General features: G+C 42.8%; 2 protein-coding genes across 13 annotated transcripts; both read left to right on the forward strand.

Moving 5' to 3' along the window:
• Positions 1 to 58: 58 nt before the first annotated feature.
• LOC116926541 (glutaredoxin-related protein 5, mitochondrial) lies at positions 59 to 750 on the forward strand. Its single transcript, XM_032933521.2, has 2 exons — positions 59 to 442; positions 511 to 750. Exons 1-2 carry the CDS (start codon positions 175 to 177, stop codon positions 681 to 683), a joined length of 441 nt encoding a protein of 146 aa, XP_032789412.1. The 5' UTR covers positions 59 to 174; the 3' UTR covers positions 684 to 750.
• A 2,135-nt stretch (positions 751 to 2,885) lies between these two features.
• LOC116925030 (spectrin beta chain) lies at positions 2,886 to 19,551 on the forward strand. Of its 12 annotated transcripts, XM_045169379.1 has the most exons (27): positions 2,886 to 3,105; positions 5,617 to 5,869; positions 7,224 to 7,375; positions 7,433 to 7,606; positions 7,686 to 8,552; positions 8,620 to 8,883; positions 8,947 to 9,198; positions 9,258 to 9,537; positions 9,619 to 11,078; positions 11,145 to 11,630; positions 11,698 to 12,354; positions 12,423 to 12,920; positions 12,993 to 13,322; positions 13,386 to 13,654; positions 13,721 to 13,859; positions 13,927 to 14,011; positions 14,077 to 14,168; positions 14,243 to 14,347; positions 14,888 to 15,760; positions 15,936 to 16,060; positions 16,124 to 16,200; positions 16,339 to 16,380; positions 16,948 to 17,043; positions 17,347 to 17,559; positions 17,802 to 17,953; positions 18,020 to 18,144; positions 18,220 to 19,551. In XM_045169379.1, the coding sequence occupies exons 2-27, from the start codon at positions 5,737 to 5,739 to the stop codon at positions 18,416 to 18,418; spliced, it is 8,145 nt and encodes a 2,714-aa protein (XP_045025314.1). In that variant the 5' UTR covers positions 2,886 to 3,105; positions 5,617 to 5,736; the 3' UTR covers positions 18,419 to 19,551. The 12 variants fall into 12 exon arrangements, with proteins under 12 accessions (XP_045025314.1, XP_032788263.1, XP_032788181.1 ...); XM_032932290.2 differs by lacking the exon at positions 14,888 to 15,760 and having other exon boundaries at positions 2,914 to 3,105; XM_032931684.2 differs by lacking the exons at positions 2,886 to 3,105; positions 5,617 to 5,869 and adding an exon at positions 6,528 to 7,114.
• Positions 19,552 to 20,695: the final 1,144 nt, after the last annotated feature.

Here is a 20,695-nt window from a genome sequence, read left to right on the forward strand (position 1 = left end):
TTTTTTTTAAACAACCAACAGTTAATCAACTTCTCGTATGCGATAACTGGCAATCACGCCGTGGTACACATTCGCGTTCGGTTAATGTTGTTAATATTTTCGTCTGGTTGAGTTAAACACTTCTACGTGAACGTCTATTTTAAACTCAATTCAGCATAGTCTCCTTTGAATAAGATGACGACTGCAATTCAGAGGTGTTCCAAGGCTTTTTTTCAATCAGCAGTTCTGAAAAAACATTTTTCAGTTTCTCGTTATTCTACTGTAATACCCAAAGAACAGTTTGAACAGATGGTAAAGAAAAATAAAGTAGTTGTCTTCATGAAAGGAGTACCTGAACAACCAATGTGTGGCTTCAGCAATGCAGTTGTTCAAATTTTTAGAATGCATGGAGTTACAAATTATGATGCTCACAATGTGCTGGCAGATGAGAACATGCGACAAGGTAATTCTTCACATAGCATTGTGTAAAAATGATTGTGTAACTAAAGCCTCAATCTTCTGTTTTAAAAGGTATCAAGGAATTTTCAAACTGGCCCACAATTCCTCAGATTTTTATTGGTGGAGAATTTGTTGGTGGTTGTGATATTTTGTTACAGATGCACAAGAACGGTGAACTGATAGAAGAATTACAGAAAGTAGGAATCCAATCGGCCCTAATTGAACAAGAAGATAAGAAAGAATAAAATTTTTATTTAAATTTCTCTTCTGTATGTGTCAGTCAATTGAAATACTAGTTTGTTATTCCCAGTCTTCCAAATCGTTGTGTATCATTTTGGTCCATTGACTATCAAACTGTCAAATCTAAAATAAGTTTACGAAATTCCAATGACTTATAGGCAAGATTACTTTGCGTTTATGTGCAGGCATCTGAGATATAGAACTTCTATTTTCAGTAGAAGGTTTCTTCTTCCATTCACTGAGTTGCTGGTAAATTACTTTTTCAGCTTCATAAGAATTGTTTACACCTAGTAAACTGAGGCACGATTCCTTCAGGTCCTGGTTACCCGAGAAACGAATAACTTGAGCAAGACTTTTGCTTATTAACTTCGATAATTCCTCTGTACTTTTCAGCTAGAAAATGACGGATTATGAACAAAAAGTTAGATTACAATTGTTCAGGTCATCGCATTTTTATTTTAAAATAAAAACGCCAACTTACATTGTCCACTACATTTACGCGTGGCTTTTCCATATTTGTGTACAATATATTATACAGCGTGCACCTCCTCTTTAAACGTTCTTGCGACAGAGGACCAAGTAACGAGGTAAACCAACAAATTGTTACTCGCTATAGTTACTATAATTCGAATCGATGACCAATCATGCAGTAATGCAGATTACAAACAACTTGTTTTAATCTCCCTGTAACAAACAAAATGCAATGGTTTTTTTTTGCCAAATGTCAATCTTTAAATATTGATAAGTATCTTTACGGGTAGTTTTTATCGTTTCATTTTGGAATGTTGACAGCCTATGCAGCCAAAAAGGTTACCTTTCTCCTTTCTTGTCGGTTTCCATGAACAACAGAATGGCCTTGATGCTGGTGCAGAAATCTTAAGATCTGGCGATATCGTTTGTGGTGGATTTTTTTCTATTGTGCAGAAATAAATGATCAGTCATACTCATACCACAAACCTATTTTCAGCGGAACTGCCATAGAGAATGAGAGATCGCCCTTTCCCAGTGAATGACGCTTTCGTTACGTCATTCGGTTATTTGCATATAACATCCGCAGTTCCACGTGCCAACAAAGGTAGATTATTATTCTTCAATGAATATTAGAACTATATACCCATTGGAAGTTCACATGTAAATTATGACGTGCTTTAAGATTTCACTTATGACTTAATTTCATTCTGGCGTAATTATTTGGGAATCATGTAATTTTCAAATGATTTCACCCCCATAGCCCAATATTTTCTCTTAAGCCTCAGAACTGGTCCGAATGTTTAAGGTATTCTTATATCAGAAGTAAACTACTCCTTTTGACGATATTATTTTTTTCTTCCGTAGTAAATGAATAACATCTGAAATCCCACGTTAACTTATTTTTTCTTCAAGGCCCTTGGATTCCATGGAAGCATTAACGGTAAGAATACAGGACGAATATACTTTTTTGTTTGTTTCCTCGTTCATTTATGATATATTTATTGTAAAATGAGTGAGAATAAAGCTCAATTTTTAAAAATCTATATGAACGGCATGGTTAGCCGGTTCCATGTTTACCACATTTCTATTCCACCCACCTATCTAGATAATCATGACAACACAAGTGCCATACCGGCACCTTTCGCCCTCTATCCGTAGTTTTATAAATCATAAAATTCAAACCGGTTTCTTTTTTGGGTGACTCATGACTCATAGGCGGACGCTGGAGAAAAACACCATCACAAGGAAATCTTGTTTTGAGAAAAGTTTATGTACGTCATCTTGAAGAATCCTGAATAGAAAAGTAAGAACCAAAACAAGTTGATACATGATTTTAACAAGTTTAAACGAACACGAATTGGTAAGAGTAATACATTTCACGAAATAACGATATTGTAGAAAATACAAATTAACCTGCTGGTAGCGAGTACATAAAGGTAGAGTTCAGTAAAGCCTAATGAAAAATCGTAAGTAAAATATTTGTTGTTGAATTTCGGTCACCAATAACTATTTGAAGTCTGATAAGGTGATGGTGAGTTGCTGTTTACTGATAAGCGGGGTGGACATTTGTATGAACACGGTAATAAAAGGAAAAACCGAAAGAATAACAATAACAAATACGGCGTTACACATTTTGTGCTAGAAATAAAGGTTCTTTTTCATTTGTTTGGAATTTGTTTAACAATTTTGAGTAAAAGAGTTAATGGCAAGCCTTTTAATTATTACTGTTAGAGCCACTGTAGCTCACCAGGGCATTAGTCTTTGGGCGAGGCTTTGGATTTGCTGAGAGGCTTTGGAAAACTGAGTGTTGGTGACGGAGCTTGTGAGTGTGTTGTGGCTGCTCTGTCGCTATCGGGAGCCCTTTCCACCACAATATCCTGTATCTCAATGAGCAAATATCGACAAATTCTAAATCATCTTTAAACAGGAAACAAGGATACGTGTCCATTCGATCAGGTGAGTGTACCAAGTTGGATTGTTACGTAGTGAGATCATGTCTTGTTTTGTGTTGGGTGTGTTACACGTCTGCGTGCACGGGGACGCCGTTGTCTGGTGCAAGTTACCAGAAAACCCCAAAGTTGGAAAGCCGGTGCCGCTTCGACGGCTATCTAACTGGAATCATTTTCGTGCTCTAGAAGCTGATGGCATATGAAAATTCGTTTATTTTCATGTTCGTGTCACCTTCGTGGTATCTCGGGAGTTGCAACGATGAAAGCCGATCAGCTGAAAGCTGTGGTAGGAGGGGCTGGGCTTGGCTGTTGGTTACAACAATAGAGAAATGTCGGTACAACGAAAAAAGAAGGTGGAAGCAAACCCGTTTTAGGCAGATCGTGATCTGTCAGGAATCGCCAAACACAAGAAAACGAGGCCTTTTAGTCTGGGGAGTAGTGCATAGGCTGCTGACCAGCTGGCATTTTACATTTTCATGTTCTTTTTTTCTTCCTTCTTAAAGCCAGTGTAAAAGAGAGGCAGCCGTGCGGACACATACCATTCAGAGAGCCCTGTCTATTTTAGTAACTGGCGGGATATATTCACTGTATTCGGCTCCGAAATGTTGGCTCGCATCTCTTCTACTCGTTTCTGCTTGCTGCCCTCCTTGTCACACCAGACGTTGTTGCCCTAACCAACAAATCAGCCGCTGCCGAGGGCTAGGACGCTAGGGCGACGTCGGGCTGACCGCGCCAAATAATACTTTACCACATCCGACCAACACATGAAAACTCTTCCCGTGTGTGGTTTTCGTAGAAGCTCGCCGCTTTCGGGTCGAATGGCCGATGGCGTGCGCCCGTCATCTCTAGCTAGAAACTAAAAACCTGCTTCTCATCCCACGTTTGATCAATATGAGAACTCCATTCTGAATGAAATTCCCGTTGCCGAGGTAACTTGATCGTCATTAAGGTCGTGAGAGAAAGGAGGGTGAAATAAGCAGGTGACCCTTAAAAACAGTTACTTTTGTCAAGAGTTTGTTATCTAATTGGATTATGAAAAGAAACCAGTAGAAGATTATATCGATTTCGCTTCCCAGCCCTTTTTCCCCCAGTAAAACGTAATGACGTCACATCATCTTCAAGAGTATAAAGAGATAGTAACGCAAAAGAACCTTCCCTTGTGTTGACGAACGGCGTAACGGTGCCTTTAGTGAATGCTCTCGGGCGTCGCCTACAAAAACTGGCAACGTGGAATGGAAGAGAAGGGAGTGGAACACGATCAATAGACGGTCTCCCCCTAGACCCATTTCCTCCGACGCCCTACCATCCGAATACCCTGTGACAATGTTCCCCTTCCGTCTACTGGTGAGCGTCTTTTTTTGACATGTTTGTTTGCTTCAGTTGCACGTGTTGATATGAGGCCATGTCGATGAGGCTGATTAACAAACGTAAATCGTTGTATAGTATACGAAGGAACACATGGGCCATTGTGAAAACAAGAAGAAGAAAGAGACCTCTTTATGACAAGTTTTGAAGATAAATAGCTGGATTTGTTTCTTTCCGGTTACGAGCCAGTTTACGAATCGTGGTCGTCATTCGATTTACGATGACATTGACGCCTGGCTTCTTTGCCCTTTCTACAGTCGATTGAGTACTCGTCGAGATGTAGTTTTTTTCCTGACATCTCCCAAGTGAGAAAAGAGCGTCCATATTTTTTGATAACCTAATCACAATCAAGTTTAACGACGTTTGAGGATTAGCCTTTTGTTGCTTATCACGATAATCAATGGATTTTCACCGTATTCGCTCTCTGATAAGGATTCCCTTTTGTAAGGTTTCTTTTTTCTACAAGTTTCGGATTAAATGAAATATTTGAAAATAGTTCTTTAATCGAGAAAAATATTGTTGGCAGCTGTATAACATTTTAAAATGAAAGAAGAATAAAAAGCAGCCGCATTCTGCCAGTTTCCCGTCTAGCTTGTAACTTCGTCCGGCCGGAAGAAGCTCATTACAAACTTGGACTATTCTCTTGACAAGTTCAAATGCCCCGAGTTTTTTACTACGATCGATAGAGAATGTGAGTTGTTGAGCCAAGACATCGTCTGGAATCGGCGATGCGGTCATCACCCGAGTATATCTTCCACCTTCTGGGCATTTGGCCGACACAAAAAAACCGTCGACTTTCTCTATTTGCATGGCAGAGATGGCGTCTGGGTGCGGCTGGCTGTCTGGGATTCGACGGCACTCAGATGGCAGCACTCATCACTGGGGGGGAAACAAACAAGCACAAACATTCAGGATTTTCTTTTTATTCCGCAGTTTTTTTTTCTTTCTGTTTTTCACTGGTTGGTGGGCGTAACGGAGTCGATGCCAAACATGCACGTTATTATTACGTTCACTCGTCTGTGGGAAATGAATGAAGATTTTCTTTTTTCCTCTGTCTTAGCGTGTTTTGATTGAATCACTATTCCTCCCTTATTGTGTCTATCTCTTATTCTTCAAAGAATAATTTTATTATTTTTTGTTTTTAAAATTGCAGTTGGTTTTAGTACGGCTAGACTGTCAATTTTCTTAGGGAAGTGGCTGTTTGAAGTCAAACTTAGAATCTCCTAACCATCCCCCCCAAAAAGACGAAGCTGAAGACGAAGAAAAGCGGAAAATGACGACGGATATTAGCGTCAGCGTCCGGTGGGACCCGGCGACGCAGCAGGAAATCATTGACGACTACGACTACGATGGAGGCAACTCGTCATCGAGGCTCTTTGAGCGATCTCGCATCAAGGCTCTTGCAGGTAAATTTTTTCTTTTCTTTTTCCTCCCCCAGCTTCTTTTTTTGAATCACGTGACCCACATTTTGTGACCCTATCAATAAATCCGCAACAAACCGAATGAAACCGCCACCGACCCGCCAACATTCAGGAGAGAAGCAAAAGGGGTGTAAAAATGTCTTTTACATTATGCACCGACAAGTTTCCTAGCCGTGACTCTGCCATCGCCTGTACCTTATGAACGATCGCCTATGAATATTAAATTACAAAAATGGCACGATACCTGCAAATCAGTGGGAGAGAGTCGTTTGGGCCGCGCACCCGATCGTTCAGCTCGTTCAACAGTGAACCTTTTTTATTTTATTTTTTCGTAGTTTCCAAAAGCGACCAAACCCCAGATAACATAATGTTGATAACAATAACCAACACTGCTACCACCAATGCACCAACTTTTTTTTAGACACGTTAAAATGAAAAATTTGGTCTGTGGTTTACGTTTGTCACGGGATGTTTTTATCGGAGGGCGTCGGATTCCGGCATACAATCGCCCTATTCCCCTCCGTTCAGGATGACGGAGAATGAGAGAGAGTGTGAAATAATCATGCATGCCCGCGTGCGGAAGTGCGGTAGGTTTTTCGTGTCAGACCCCGTGAAACCAGTAAAGCTTAAACATCATCGACACAGTGACGGGTCACCTGTTCGGCTGGCCGGTGTCGTATTTTCAATAGTTCTACGTAAGAAAACAAATGGACGGCGACGTAACGCCAGATGTGGTTCGAGTACGTGCCGGCACGACGGCAAACAAACGCCGTAGCTGGCATGTTGCTCGCGTCGCTGCCGATATTCAGCGCTCCCTTGCCGAACAAAGTCCTGCCAGACAACCAAGGTTCAGTTGGCACCCCAACGATGATTGCAGCTTGTCTTATCAACAAGGCTCTGGCTGGGCCACAACTTCTGATAGTGACGGTAAAAGCGACCAGGTAGCGCAGCCGAGAGCTAGTTTCTCTATCGCGTCGTGGGCTGACCGTCCGGTCGCTAAAGAAATGGACTCCATTATAGCCAATTATTCATCAACACCGGGCGTGCAACGTGAAGACAGTAGTTTTGACGAAGACGACAGTCCAAACGATCTTGTGCAACCCGTTTTTATTGTTCCAATTGTGTTGTCCACGACGGAACCACCTGATGTCCAAGTGCTCAATCATAACAAGCGACTCAACTCTACTATGAGTGACAACTATATAGATGTCGTTGTCAAAGAATTGCGAGGTGCCACACCCTGCGGTTTTCTTTCCGTCTATCCTAATTCAATGACCCCCCCTACCGACATCCTTTAACCATATTTCGAATGCTAATGCGTGGATTGTATTTTAAACAGATGAACGTGAGAGTGTACAAAAGAAGACGTTCCAAAAATGGGTCAATTCCCATCTCGTGCGAGTCGGGAACCGCATAGGTGATCTTTATACAGATCTCCGCGATGGAAAAATGCTTTTAAAACTATTGGAAGTTCTCTCAGGCGAACGTTTGGTATGTTCTGAATTTCTTTTCTTGCTTAAATTCCTGTTAAAATTTTGTTTCTTTTAGCCACGTCCAACCAAAGGCAAAATGCGTATTCATTGCTTGGAAAACGTAGACAAGGCTCTGCAGTTCCTTCGAGATCAACGTGTCCATTTGGAAAACATGGGCTCCCACGATATCGTTGATGGCAGTTCCCGTTTAACTCTCGGTCTTATCTGGACCATTATTCTTCGTTTCCAGGTACATATAACTTCTCACTGCAATTGCAATCACATAAAATAAAAAAACCGGAATATTTTTTCCTTTTAAAAAATACCAGATCCAAGACATTACTATCGAAGAGACAGATAATAACGAAACACGTTCGGCCAAGGATGCCCTCTTATTGTGGTGCCAGATGAAGACAGCCGGTTATCAGAACGTCAACATTCGGAATTTCACGACATCTTGGCGCGATGGTTTGGCTTTTAACGCCATTATCCACAAACACTGCCCAGAACTTGTCCAGTACGACAAACTGTCCAAATCCAACGCCATGTTTAATTTGAACAACGCTTTTAACGTGGCTGAGCAAAAACTTGGCTTGACCAAATTGCTGGATGCCGAAGATATTTACGTAGATCAGCCCGACGAAAAATCAATCATCACATATGTCGTTACATATTATCATTACTTCTCGAAATTAAAGCAAGAAACTGTACAAGGAAAACGTATCGGAAAAGTGGTAGGTCTCGCCATGGAGAACGATCGTATGGTCACCGAATACGAGACATTGACAAGCGATTTGCTACGCTGGATCGAATCAACCATCCGATCTTTAAGCGAACGTGATTTTGCCAACTCCTTGGCAGGCGTTCAGCAACAGTTGCTGCAATTCAACAATTACCGCACGCTAGAAAAGCCACCCAAGTTTGTGGAAAAGGGCAACCTCGAAGTTTTGCTCTTCACTTTGCAGTCGAAAATGAGGGCCAACAATCAGAAACCCTATTTCCCTAAAGAAGGCAAGATGATCTCCGACATCAACAAAGCATGGGAGCGTCTGGAAAAATCAGAGCACGAACGTGAGCTCACCCTTCGCGAAGAGCTCATTCGTCAAGAGAAGCTAGAGCAGTTGGCTGCCCGTTTCGACCGCAAGGCAGGCATGAGAGAGACTTGGCTCAGCGAAAACCAACGTCTTGTTTCACAGGTATTGGAAATATAACGTTGTGTGTCCGAATAATTCGTGAACTTTGAATTTTGCTCGTATCCTTCAGGATAATTTTGGATTCGATTTGGCTGCCGTTGAAGCCGCCGCCAAGAAGCATGAAGCGATCGAGACGGACATTCTCGCTTATGAGGAACGTGTCCAGGCTGTTGTGGCTGTAGCCCAGGAATTGGAGGCCGAAAATTATCACGACATCGATCGCATCAACGCTCGTAAAGACAACGTTCTTCGTCTGTGGCAGTATCTCCTGGAACTGCTTAGAGCCAGGCGTATGCGTTTAGAACTTTCCCTCCAATTGCAGCAAAACTTCCAGGTTTGATTATTGCACACCATACAATGCCCTTAATTGCTCAATCATTTTATTGTGTTATGACAGGAAATGCTGTACATTCTGGATTCGATGGAAGAGCTGAAGGTCCGTCTATTGTCGGAAGACTACGGTAAACATTTAATGGGGGTCGAAGACCTGCTGCAAAAGCATGCCCTTGTAGAAGCCGATATCAATGTTTTGGGAGAACGAGTCAAAATGGTAGTGCAACACTCCCAACGTTTCTTGGAGACCGAAGCTACTGGTGGATTCGGCCCTTGCGATCCGGCCATTATTGTCGATCGCGTCCAACAGCTCGAGGTGATATACAAATAACATTTTGATTTCTCTGCTTTTCTAATGTGGCATTTGCTGATCAGGATGCTTATGCTGAACTTGTCAAACTGGCCGTGGAACGCCGTGCTCGCCTAGAAGAAAGCCGCAAACTTTGGCAATTCTATTGGGATATGGCCGATGAAGAAAACTGGATCAAGGAAAAAGAACACATTTTGTCGACTGGAGATATTGGTCATGACTTGACTACCATTCATCTACTCATCTCCAAACATAAGGCACTTGAAGAAGATATTGCCAGCCATGAACCGACTCTCTACTCTGTGGTCAACGTTGGTGAAGAACTTATCCAGCAGGAACATTTTGGTACGCAATATTGTTAAGAGGTTATTTTAGAAATCATTTTTATTGAAATTTGTTATTATTTGTCGTTTTAAACATAATCAGGCTCGGAAAAGATCCAAGAACGTATCACAGAGATGGTAGATATGTGGAATCACTTGTGTGAAACGGCAGCTTACAGACGAAAGCGTTTGGAAGAGGCTGTTAGCTACCACCAATTTTTCACCGATGCCGACGATGTTGACACCTGGATGCTGGATGTTTTGCGTCTGGTTTCCAGCGAAGATGTCGGCCGTGATGAAGCAAACGTCCAATCTCTACTTAAAAAACACAAAGACGTTACCGAAGAGCTTAAGAACTATGCATCCACTATCGACGCCCTTAAGGAGCAGTCCGAAGAACTGGGTGAACAGGACCGCACTTCCCCCGAAGTCGTGGAACGCTTGGCCAGTATTGAACGTCGCTATAGAGAACTAATGGAATTGGCTAAGCTGCGCAAACAGCGCTTGCTGGATGCCCTTTCGCTTTACAAGCTGTTTTCTGAAGCTGATGGAGTCGAACAGTGGATCGGTGAGAAGGAACGCATGTTGGAGACGATGGTACCAGCCAAGGACATTGAAGACGTCGAAGTCATGCGTCACCGTTACGATGGATTTGATCGCGAGATGAATGCAAATGCCTCACGTGTGGCTGTTGTAAACCAACTGGCTCGTCAATTGCTTCACGTTGAGCACCCTAATTCGGAGGATATCGTCGCCCGCCAGAACCAGCTCAACGCTCGCTGGGCTGAGTTACGCGATCGAGCAGAAGCCAAACGCGATGAACTTCAATCAGCCCATGGTGTCCAGACTTTCCACATTGAATGTCGTGAAACCATCCTGTGGATTGAAGACAAGATCCGCATTCTGCAGTCCACTGACAGTTTGGAAATGGACCTTACTGGCATCATGACGTTGCAACGTCGTTTGTCCGGCATGGAACGCGACCTTGCTGCCATCCAGGCCAAATTGGATTCTCTGGACAAAGAAGCCGAGAAAATTGGTGTGGAACATCCCGAAGAAGAAGAGGTTATCCGCGAACGCCTGGGACAGATCCGCTCAGTCTGGGAGAATTTGACTCAGATGCTGAAGGAGCGCGATGCCAAATTGGAAGAAGCCGGTGATCTGCATCGTTTCTTGCGTGACTTGGATCACTTCCAGACCTGGTTGACCAAGACACAGACGGATGTTGCCTCTGAGGACATCCCTGCTTCTCTAGCAGAAGCCGAAAAACTCTTGAGCCAACACCAGGGTATCCGCGAGGAAATTGACAACTACACTGACGATTATTCACGCATGATGGACTATGGTGAGCGTATCACAGCCGAAGAGACGACATCAGACGATCCCCAGTACATGTTCTTGCGAGAGCGACTCAAGGCTCTTCGTGATGGCTGGGAAGAATTGCACCAAATGTGGGAAAACCGCCAGCAATTGCTCTCTCAATCCCTCAACTTGCAGATGTTCTTGCGAGATGCCAAGCAGGCCGAAGTCCTTCTTGCTCACCAGGAGCACGTCCTTTCCAAGGTATAAAGATTGATTGCAATAACTTGACGAAATGTTTATCATGCTCTGCTTATTGTTACTATCTAGGATGAAATGCCAGCCAATTTGGAACAAGCAGAGAATGCCATTAAACGCCACGAAGCATTCCTTACAACAATGGACGCTAACGACGACAAGGTCAATAACGTAATCCAGTTTGCCCAGCGCTTGGAAGATGAGGGCCACTTTGCCGCTGACAAGGCCCAGAAAAAGGCCGAGAACATTAGCGAACGCCGCGAGGCCAACCGCCAGAGAGCCGTCCAGCTTATGGAAAAACTTCGCGACGCTCTACAACTTCAACAGTTCTTGCAAGACTGCGAAGAATTGTCCGAATGGATTCAAGAAAAGAACATTATCGCCCAGGACGAGACCTACCGTAGCGCCAAAACAGTTCACTCCAAGTGGACTCGCCACCAGGCTTTTGAAGCTGAAATCGCTTCGAATAAAGATAGGCTCTATCACATCCAGCAGGCCGGAGAGCAGTTGATCAAGGAAAAGCCAGAAATCATATCTGTTATTGATCCTCGTATCCAGGTTAGTTTTCGATAGGGCATGAATGACATTGCTATTCGTCGGTTGCTAATTGTAGCTCTAATTTTAGGAATTGAGTCACCAGTTTGACGACTTAGAGAGGACCACACGCGAAAAGGGTGAACGCCTATTCGACGCCAATAGGCAAGTCCTTTACGAGCAAACTTGCGATGACATCGATACTTGGATGTCCGACCTCGAGAAACAGATGGTGACTGGCGGTACTGGGGAAGACTTGGCCTCCGTCAACATCTTGATGCAGAAACAACAAATGATTGAAACACAGATGGCAATCAAGGCCCAACAAGTGTCCGAACTGGGCGCACAGGCTGAATATTTGGAACGCATGACACCTGAGAAGGTGGAAGACATTCAACAAAAGAAAGAAGCCGTCGAGAGGAGATTCGACGAGCTGAAAGCACCCCTGGTCAGAAGACAGCGTGATTTGGAAAAGAAGAAAGAAGCCTACCAGTTCCGACGCGATGTCGAAGACGAGAAACTCTGGATCTCAGACAAAATGCCGTTAGCCACCGCCAGTGACTACGGTAACTCTCTCTTCAACGTCAACGTTTTGAAAAAGAAAAACCAATCGCTGAGAACAGAAATCGACAACCACGAACAGCGAATCCACTTGGTGTGCAACAATGGACAGAAATTGATCGATGAAGATCACGCCGATTCGCAAGAATTCTCCAACCTCATCGAGGAATTGCTCGACACTTGGCAGGTACTGGGATATCTCAAACTTAATCGCCAATTTTGTGTTTGTCTACATTGTTTTAATCTCGTTCCTAGATCTTGAAAGACGCCATGGATAATCGACGGGCCAACCTTTTGGCTTCCGAACGGGCCCAGCAATACTTTTTCGATGCCAGCGAGGCTGAGTCGTGGATGAGCGAACAAGAACTGTATATGATGGTAGAAGACCGTGGCAAGGATGAGATATCAGCACAGAACTTAATGAAGAAACACCAAACTTTGGAATTAGCCGTCGAAGATTATGCCGAGACCATTCGCTCTCTAGGGGAGACTTCCACCCAGCTTATTGCCGAAGGCCATCCCGACAGCGACCAAATTGCTGTCCGGCAAGCTCAGGTCGACAAGTTGTACGCTGGTCTTCGCGACTTAGCGCAGGAACGACGTGCTAAACTGGAAGAAGCCTTGCAACTCTTCATGCTTAGCCGCGAAGTCGACGACCTCCGCCAATGGATAGCTGACCGTGAAGTCGTTGCCGGCTCGCACGAGCTTGGTCAAGATTACGATCATGTTACACTCCTTTGGGAACGCTTTAAAGTAATTAATGTCGCTTTTTAATTCAATTTCCGTAGCCGGTGAGTTTTAAATGAATCATTTTCCGCTTTTTAGGAATTTGCTCGGGATACCGAAACGATCGGCACTGAACGCGTGGCTGCTGTCAACGAAATCGCTGATCAGTTGATGGGTGCCCGTCACTCTGACGCCGCCACCATCGCCGAATGGAAAGACGATCTGAACGAAGCTTGGGCTGATCTCCTCGAGTTGATCGATACAAGAACACAAATGTTGGCCGCCTCACGCGAACTGCACAAGTTCTTCCACGATTGTAAGGACGTCTTGGGTCGCATCGTTGAGAAACAAAACACCCTGTCTGACGAGTTGGGAAGAGATGCGGGTTCCGTATCTGCTCTCCAACGAAAACATCAAAACTTCATCCAGGTGATATTATTAAGTCGATAAAGTGATTCTGGATGACATATTCAACGATCTTTTGTCCTGCAGGATCTTCAAACGTTACAGAGTCAGGTCCAGGGTGTCCAGGAAGATTCGCAACGGCTCCAGGCGGCTTACGCTGGAGACAAAGCTCGTGAGATTACTGGCCGAGAAGGAGAGGTTGTCAATGCCTGGCTTCAGTTGCAGGCCTTGTGCGAGGGCAGACGTCAGAAATTGGCCGACACAGGTGACCTTTTCCGATTCTTCTCCATGGTACGCACGCTCGTCCTCTGGATTGATGACCTCATCCGGCAAATGAACACAACCGAAAAGCCACGGTACAAACATAATTATAACACCTAAACAGAAAATGTTCTAATGTCTTTTACAACGTCGCTATCTAGCGATGTGAGTGGCGTGGAGCTCTTAATGAACAATCACCAGAGTCTGAAGGCTGAAATCGACGCTAGAGGAGACAATTTTTCAGCGTGTATTGCTCTAGGCAAAGAACTCTTGTCTAGAGGACACTACGCCACTAACGAGGTTCGTGGCTGTCACGCTTTAATGTTTGTGGATTTCCATTCAAAGTTTTTATGTGTCATTATCTCAGATCAAAGAGAAACTAGTAGCCCTCACCAACCAACGCAATTCCATGCTGCACCGATGGGAGGAACGTTGGGAACACCTCCAGCTCAGTATGTCTGGACATGATTTTGCGAATTTATGTATACGAAACTTATTTGCGCAATTGTTATTCTAGTTTTGGAAGTCTACCAATTTGCCCGCGACGCCGCCGTTGCTGAAGGATGGCTGATGGCGCAAGAATCTTACCTGATGAGTCATGAATTAGGAGTAAGAAGAAATTGCGTCATCATGAGTCATTGAATCAGATTTATGTTAATCATTTGGAACATTTCTAATCATAGCACACCATAGATGAGGTGGAAAATTTGATAAAGAAACACGAGGCGTTCGAAAAATCTGCTGCCGCCCAAGAAGAACGCTTCGCTGCCCTCGAGAGATTGACAACGGTAAGAGTGAACTCATTTCAATACTTTACACACCTTTATTGGATTCAAATGAAGAACACTTTAGTCTACATTATTTGTTTTATAAAAAGTAGTTAGACATTGCTTGACGGCCTGTGGCTTTTGGTTTCATTCTGTCTCTACAAGAATTTATTTAGACTGTCCGGTAGATTTCTTTCTGTCATCCACTTGTTTTATTACGAGATCTTTTTTCTTTTCGTCTTTTTCGGTGCTCTTTTTTTTTTTTCTTTCTATTTTGTCATCTGTTATCGCTTTGTCAATCTTGGTTCTGTTACACACAAAAGCTGGAGCTTAGGGAACAAGAGAAACTCTTGGGTGAAGACGGCGAAGTCTACGGCCAACATTTCGATGGGTACAATCGGCCCGAAGACACGGTAGCTTTTTCCACCTTTTCCACCGGCTTTCTTTCTTTGTTTTGTTTTCGTTAGCCCGCCAGCATGCTTTTCCGCTCTACTTGCATGTGTTTCTCGGGTTTTAGTGGTGATGTTATTCCTTCGTTGTGTCATGTTCACTTCACTTTAGATGGAATGGATTTTGCATGGTGATGGTGGTGGTGATCTTTCGGGTGCTTTGGTCGACAACCATCCTAGTTGGCATCCTGGTTACTTTCATCCTGTAGTGGACTCTCCATTCAGGAGTTTACTCCGCTCCATTAGCGACCAAACACCTAGTCCGGCTTGCATTAAGGAACTGTTCGAGGAATCGACGTTCCACGATGAAGACGGTCCTTTCCTAGTCTCTAACAATAGTTCCGCCTCCTCGTCCCCCCATTTATCCCGCCTTTCCCACTCCTCCTGTGTTTCGGACACCTCGGCCTCCTCGGCCTCCTCATCGAACGCGTCGGCTTCGGGTGACAAGTTAAAGAAGCGTCGTAAATACAGGAAAAAAAGAGGCGTCAAACGACAAAATATGGCGCTGTCCTTTAAAAACTCTCAAGATGGATGTTCTGGCAAAGCGGAATCGCCTAGTGCCGTCTATTGTGAAGAATGGATCTATAGCACTTCTAATCAGCCGGAGGTAAACAAACGGCTTACCTTTGCCGGTCTGAGCGAAGCTGAGCAAAGTGGATTTTCCGATGAGCTGCCAGTCAGGAGAAACAGCCTTGATAGTGACGTTAAGAAGAAGCCCAAAAAGAATACGAGTTGGTTGAACATGTGGCAAAATTTATTACGGATTACTCCCAAGCCGATGAAAAAAGCTCAAGAACCAATCGCTGTCGAAATTAATCCAGCCGTTGGCCGGATCTCCACCTTGCCTTCAATTTCTGAAGCCGGACCATCCGAAACACAGTCTGTCCATTCCAATCCCTCCACAACCAATTGTTCTGTAGCACTTTCCTCTGCTTCTGGTAGTCTAACTGCATGTAACGTACAAACTAACACTACTAGTCCAAAGGTATGTCGTTGTCAAAGTGATGGTTCTTTTCCGTTTAATTTCTTTTCCGTAATCAGCCCGTTTGTAGTCTTGATTTATCAGTCAATCACTCGTGTGGGGATTTGGCCATTTGCGCTTCATTTTTTTTTTTGCTTAACTGATTACGTTTTAACTGATTGCCTTGTTCGTGTTGCAGTACGAGTTGAAAGAATTGAAACGACGCCAAGAAGAAGATGAGCGACAAAGGGCCGAGGAGTTGGCTGCTCAGCAAGCTGCTCTGGCTGCAATTCATTCTCCACCCGAAGGATCAAATCAAGACCAGTATGCCAAACTTTCCAAGCATATCCTTCCGTCTACTTAATCAAAATTTCATTTTATGTCCAGAACCGACGGAGACACATCGCCATCTGAGCCTATATCTGGCAGTACCGATAAGGATCCGACGACAGAAGCCACCGAAGGTAAAACATTGTTTCTTTGTTATTCTCAGGCTCGTATGGTCATTGGTTGTGACAAGCTTTTTTTCACAAATCCGATTTGCGATTTTTCTTTCTCTTTTTCTAAATTTTTGCCGCGCAAAAACCTTTGACATCTCAAAGGAAGGGCTTCACCTAAAGCTGAACAAGCTAAGCCGGCCCCAGGTAAGAGCCGAACTCAATAAAAAAAAAAGTCGCTTATTCCTCTCCGAAACTGTCCAATTCGTCGGGCATTGGTCACGCTAAAAAAACAAATCCAGTTCAGATTTCCCCACCCTCCCTGTTTTGTACCTCGGCGTCAAGTCCATCCGCAGGATGTGTGTAGCTTTACGCATAAGCTTTAAGATTCTGTCCTCTACATGACCCAGTCATGGTGGTTGGTGGTGGAGCACACGGTGGCGGCAAAATTTGAATAAGATGTGGCTTTGATGTTCAATTAATTGCTTCACAGGAGCTAACGTCTACACCTCTTTGTTAATGCGGTAAGTGGTGCTGGGATGTAACGTGCATGTCTAACCTCGCTGTTTTTTTTTACGTCTTTCGCTAAACACAACTTAACACACCTGATCGTGAATTAGCTTTATGGTGTGCTCACTATGTTGCGTGTTGATCTGTCATGTAGCTCTCGAAATCTTTTTGGTTTTAGCTTTACATGGTTTACCTGTATAGGTAAATCATCGTATCATAAAATTGATTTTCTTTTTTGATGGAATTCCTGGTGTGATATTCCAGTGCATGCCAAGGTTGAAACAACCTCTTCGCCTTCCTATTCCGCTCCTGGACAGACTGTACCAGTGTCGCCTAGTAGCCCGGCAGATTCATCGACAAGTAATGATGCAAGATTCTTTCGGTTTTTATTTAGTTACTTGTCTGGCATTTTGTCGAGTTATGCATGAGATTGAATTTTTATTTTATTTTTTTTTCTTGGTTAGTCGTCGATGGGTGAATGATGAAATTGGTTTCTTTTGATTCGGTTTACTAGTAGTAGTAGTCTTTTATTTGAAAATCGAATGAATGTGTGTTGCCAGTAGGATATGATTGAAATGTGAAATCCAAACAAGTCATTTGCTGTGGAAAGGTAAGATGATTCATGTCTTGTCCGTTTGCTATTTGTGTGCCGTACGCCTGTAGCCGCATCGTCAACCGGTCGTTCGGCTAGGCCGTCAGCGTCTCCACGTACGCCCACCACCACAACCACCACCACTCCGCCAAAAGGCAAAGGATCTCGATCCCGTTCCAAGTCCCCCTTCCGCTCCTTCCGCTGGAAAAAATCATCGAAAAGCCAACTTCCGTCTGGCGTCGGAAGCGTTTCAGACGACGAAGCAGCTTGCGATGATGAAGAAGGTTGTATTTGCGGCCAATCATCTAAAAAGCAATCTTTCGACCTTTCACGATTTCCTGTCGTAACACTCGCATTTTAAGACGCTCGTCGCGAGCCGTCCGCTCTCGGAAGATGAAACGCACACATTTGCCAATAGTCTTTAACACCTTCTCCGTTTCTCTTCTATTTTCCTGTCTTTTGGCTTTGATGTTCGTTGACAGTGGAGCCAAACAAATTTTAACTATGATAATTGCAATTCGAATAGAGCGCCGCAGTTCTCTAGCTGGCGGAGATGACGTCTACGAGGGCACGGTCAACCGCAAACACGAGTGGGAGTCCACTACCAAAAAAGCTTCCAATCGATCTTGGGACAAAGTTTATTTGACTTTGCGCCAAGGCGATTTGGCTGTTTACAAAGTAATGATGCTCTAGTCCACAATTTACTAGATCGAACCTTTATGCGTTTTACTTTCTTTCATTCAGGATCAAAAGTGCGCCAGAGCGGCTCCCGAAGTTTACCATCGCAACGAAAGTCCGTTGGACATTCGTACGGCTGTGGCTGAAGTGGCTGCTGACTACACCAAGAAGAGACACGTCTTCCGTCTCAAGTAAGCGAGAGAACAATGTGTTTTGATCAAATGCGAGCTCACCTACTAATGGATACTAATCTATTGTACATCCAGGTTAGCAAACGGGGGTGAATATCTATTCCAGGCAAAGGATGACGAAGAAATGAACGGATGGGTTACTAAGCTACAGGCTTCCACCAATGCCGCGGTTGAAAGCGCGAGCGCCGGATCCTCGCGAGCTCAGACGATGCCAGCCCAGGCAACGAAAGATGAACCCAAGAAACGAAGTTTCTTCACACTGAAGAAGAAATAATCAAGAACCATCCAGCAATTATACCCCAAGTTTATGTCCAAAAAAAAACTAAACAAAAAAAAACAAAAACAAGAAAAAAAATTACACAAAAAAAATTACGATGAAAAAAGAAATTGAGAGGGAAAGTCCTCTTTCCCATCCAATCGTTTTCTCCCTCTCGCTTTCTATATATGGGAAGATGTAGTAGATCGATTTTATCACCAACTTTCTATTTTGTTTCTTACTGAGGCAGACGGTCCTTTTTTTTTGCCCTCTTATTATGCCACGCCAGGTGCTCTACGCTTTTTTTTCTGTTCGTACACAGAATTACTGGTTCGATTGTCGAGTTGAATGAAGGATAGAACGGATGAAGGGAAAATTTGCCTGGAAAGAATACGCTTCGCAACGTACAGGCTTACATGGGTGGCGGGCTTCTCTCTCATCTTTCATCTTTTTTTTTTCCTCTTGGATTATGACCGCTTTTGAAATCTGTGTCTTCTACCCTATCTGGACGCATCGTAAACCAAGGGAAGCCAAACTGTTCCTCGAATGTCAACACTGCCATTGAAAGAGAACGTCTGTCACTGACCGGTACTAGAATCGCTAAGGAAAAACTTCTTCCCGCCCACAACATACAAGTTAATTCCCTGTATTTTGACATTTCTCTTAAAAGACAAAAACAAACTAAAAGACATTTGAGATTTTCCACTGTCTTGTAGCCATTAGTCCACATACACATGTCGCTAAGACAACAAGGCTTTGATCCTATTGACTACAATGTCAGTAGAACTGTATTTTGTTTTATTCTTCCTTGGCAGTAGTTTACCGTGTGCTGATGTTGAGGTCTATTCAATCCCGCCTAGATAATATAATATAACACCCAACTTTCTCTTACTGTGTGCTTGTCATTTTAACGCTTTATAGTAACGCTGTTACGACGATTTCGTGTCAAAAAAGGCATTTTTTTTTTCTTCTTACAAAACAAACCGGCATATACAGTTATAATCCCCAGCTGATCTTACGGAGTTTTTTTTCACATTCTTGAATTATTTTACCTTCATTATAACCTGATTCTTTTACGTTCTAGAGTTGATCGTCTCCCATGTATATCTGTACTGCTGTAATCCTCAAAATATATCAGTTTTCACATCTTGCGTGTGCTGTACATCATAGTTGACTTGGAACTAATAGTTTTTCTATTTTTCAATTTAATAACTGTATTTGTTTGTTTTGGGTAGGTTTATTTGGCATAAACACAGCATAATTGAAATTGAACGCTGATTTCGATTTAGTCATTAGTTTTCTCGTTAAACTAGCCGTTTAAAAAAATTAACGAAAACAGTGCTGTTAGCGCACCATCTTAATTTATGGTTTTAACGTTTAAAACAAAAACCATAAGACCGATAGAAAAATAACCCGGATTTTCGGGATTTTCATTCAATTCTGAATCGAAATCATGTATTTTAAGCAAAATTTGAAATTTGGCCAAAAATGAAAAAGTGGGAAGGGTATAGCCTTCCCAATTTTGTCAAAATCGGCCAAAAACAAAATCTCTTGAAATTCTCCAAAAATAACACGGCATAATCTAAATTGAACGCTGATTTCGATTGAGTCATTAGTTTTCTCGTTAAACTAGCCGTTTAAAAAAATTAACGAAAACAGTGCTGTTAGCGCACCATCTTAATTTATGGTTTTTTACGTTTAAAACAAAAACTATAAGACCAATAGAAAAATAACCCTGATTTTCGTGATTTTCATTCAATTCTGAATCAAAATCATGTATTTTAAGCAAAATTTGAAATTTGGCCAAAAATGAAAAAGTGGGAAGGGTATAGCCTTCCCAATTTCGTCAAAATCGGCAAAAAACGAAATCTCTTGAAATTCTCCAAAAATAACCCGGCATTATCGAAATTGAACGCTGATTTCGATTTAGTCATTAGTTTTCTCGTTAAACTAGCCGTTTAAAAAATTAACGAAAACAGTACGTTAGCGCACCAACTTAATTTATGGTTTTTTACGTTTAAAACAAAAAACTATAAGACCAATAGAAAAATAACCCTGATTTTCGTGATTTTCATTCAATTCTGAATCAAAATCATGTATTTTAAGCAAAATTTGAAATTTGGCCAAAAATGAAAAAGTGGGAAGGGTATAGCCTTCCCAATTTTGTCAAAATCGACAAAAAACGAAATCTCTTGAAATTCTCCAAAAATAACACGGCATTATCGAAATTGAACGCTGATTTCGATTTCATCATTAGTTTTCTCGTTAAACTAGCCGTTAAAAAAAGTGGGAAGG

Source organism: Daphnia magna, linkage group LG1 (assembly GCF_020631705.1).
Source record: "Daphnia magna isolate NIES linkage group LG1, ASM2063170v1.1, whole genome shotgun sequence".
Taxonomy (NCBI): domain Eukaryota; kingdom Metazoa; phylum Arthropoda; class Branchiopoda; order Diplostraca; family Daphniidae; genus Daphnia; species Daphnia magna.

Coding starts and splice junctions, on each gene's coding strand:
- LOC116926541 (XM_032933521.2), top strand. CDS start 175: ATGACGACTGCAATTCAGAGGTGTTCCAAGGCTTTTTTTCAATCAGCA. Junction 443..510: donor AGATGAGAACATGCGACAAG/GTAATTCTTCAC, acceptor CTGTTTTAAAAG/GTATCAAGGAATTTTCAAAC.
- LOC116925030 (XM_032931684.2), top strand. CDS start 6,592: ATGGACGGCGACGTAACGCCAGATGTGGTTCGAGTACGTGCCGGCACG. Junction 7,115..7,223: donor CGTTGTCAAAGAATTGCGAG/GTGCCACACCCT, acceptor TATTTTAAACAG/ATGAACGTGAGAGTGTACAA. Junction 8,884..8,946: donor AATTGCAGCAAAACTTCCAG/GTTTGATTATTG, acceptor GTGTTATGACAG/GAAATGCTGTACATTCTGGA.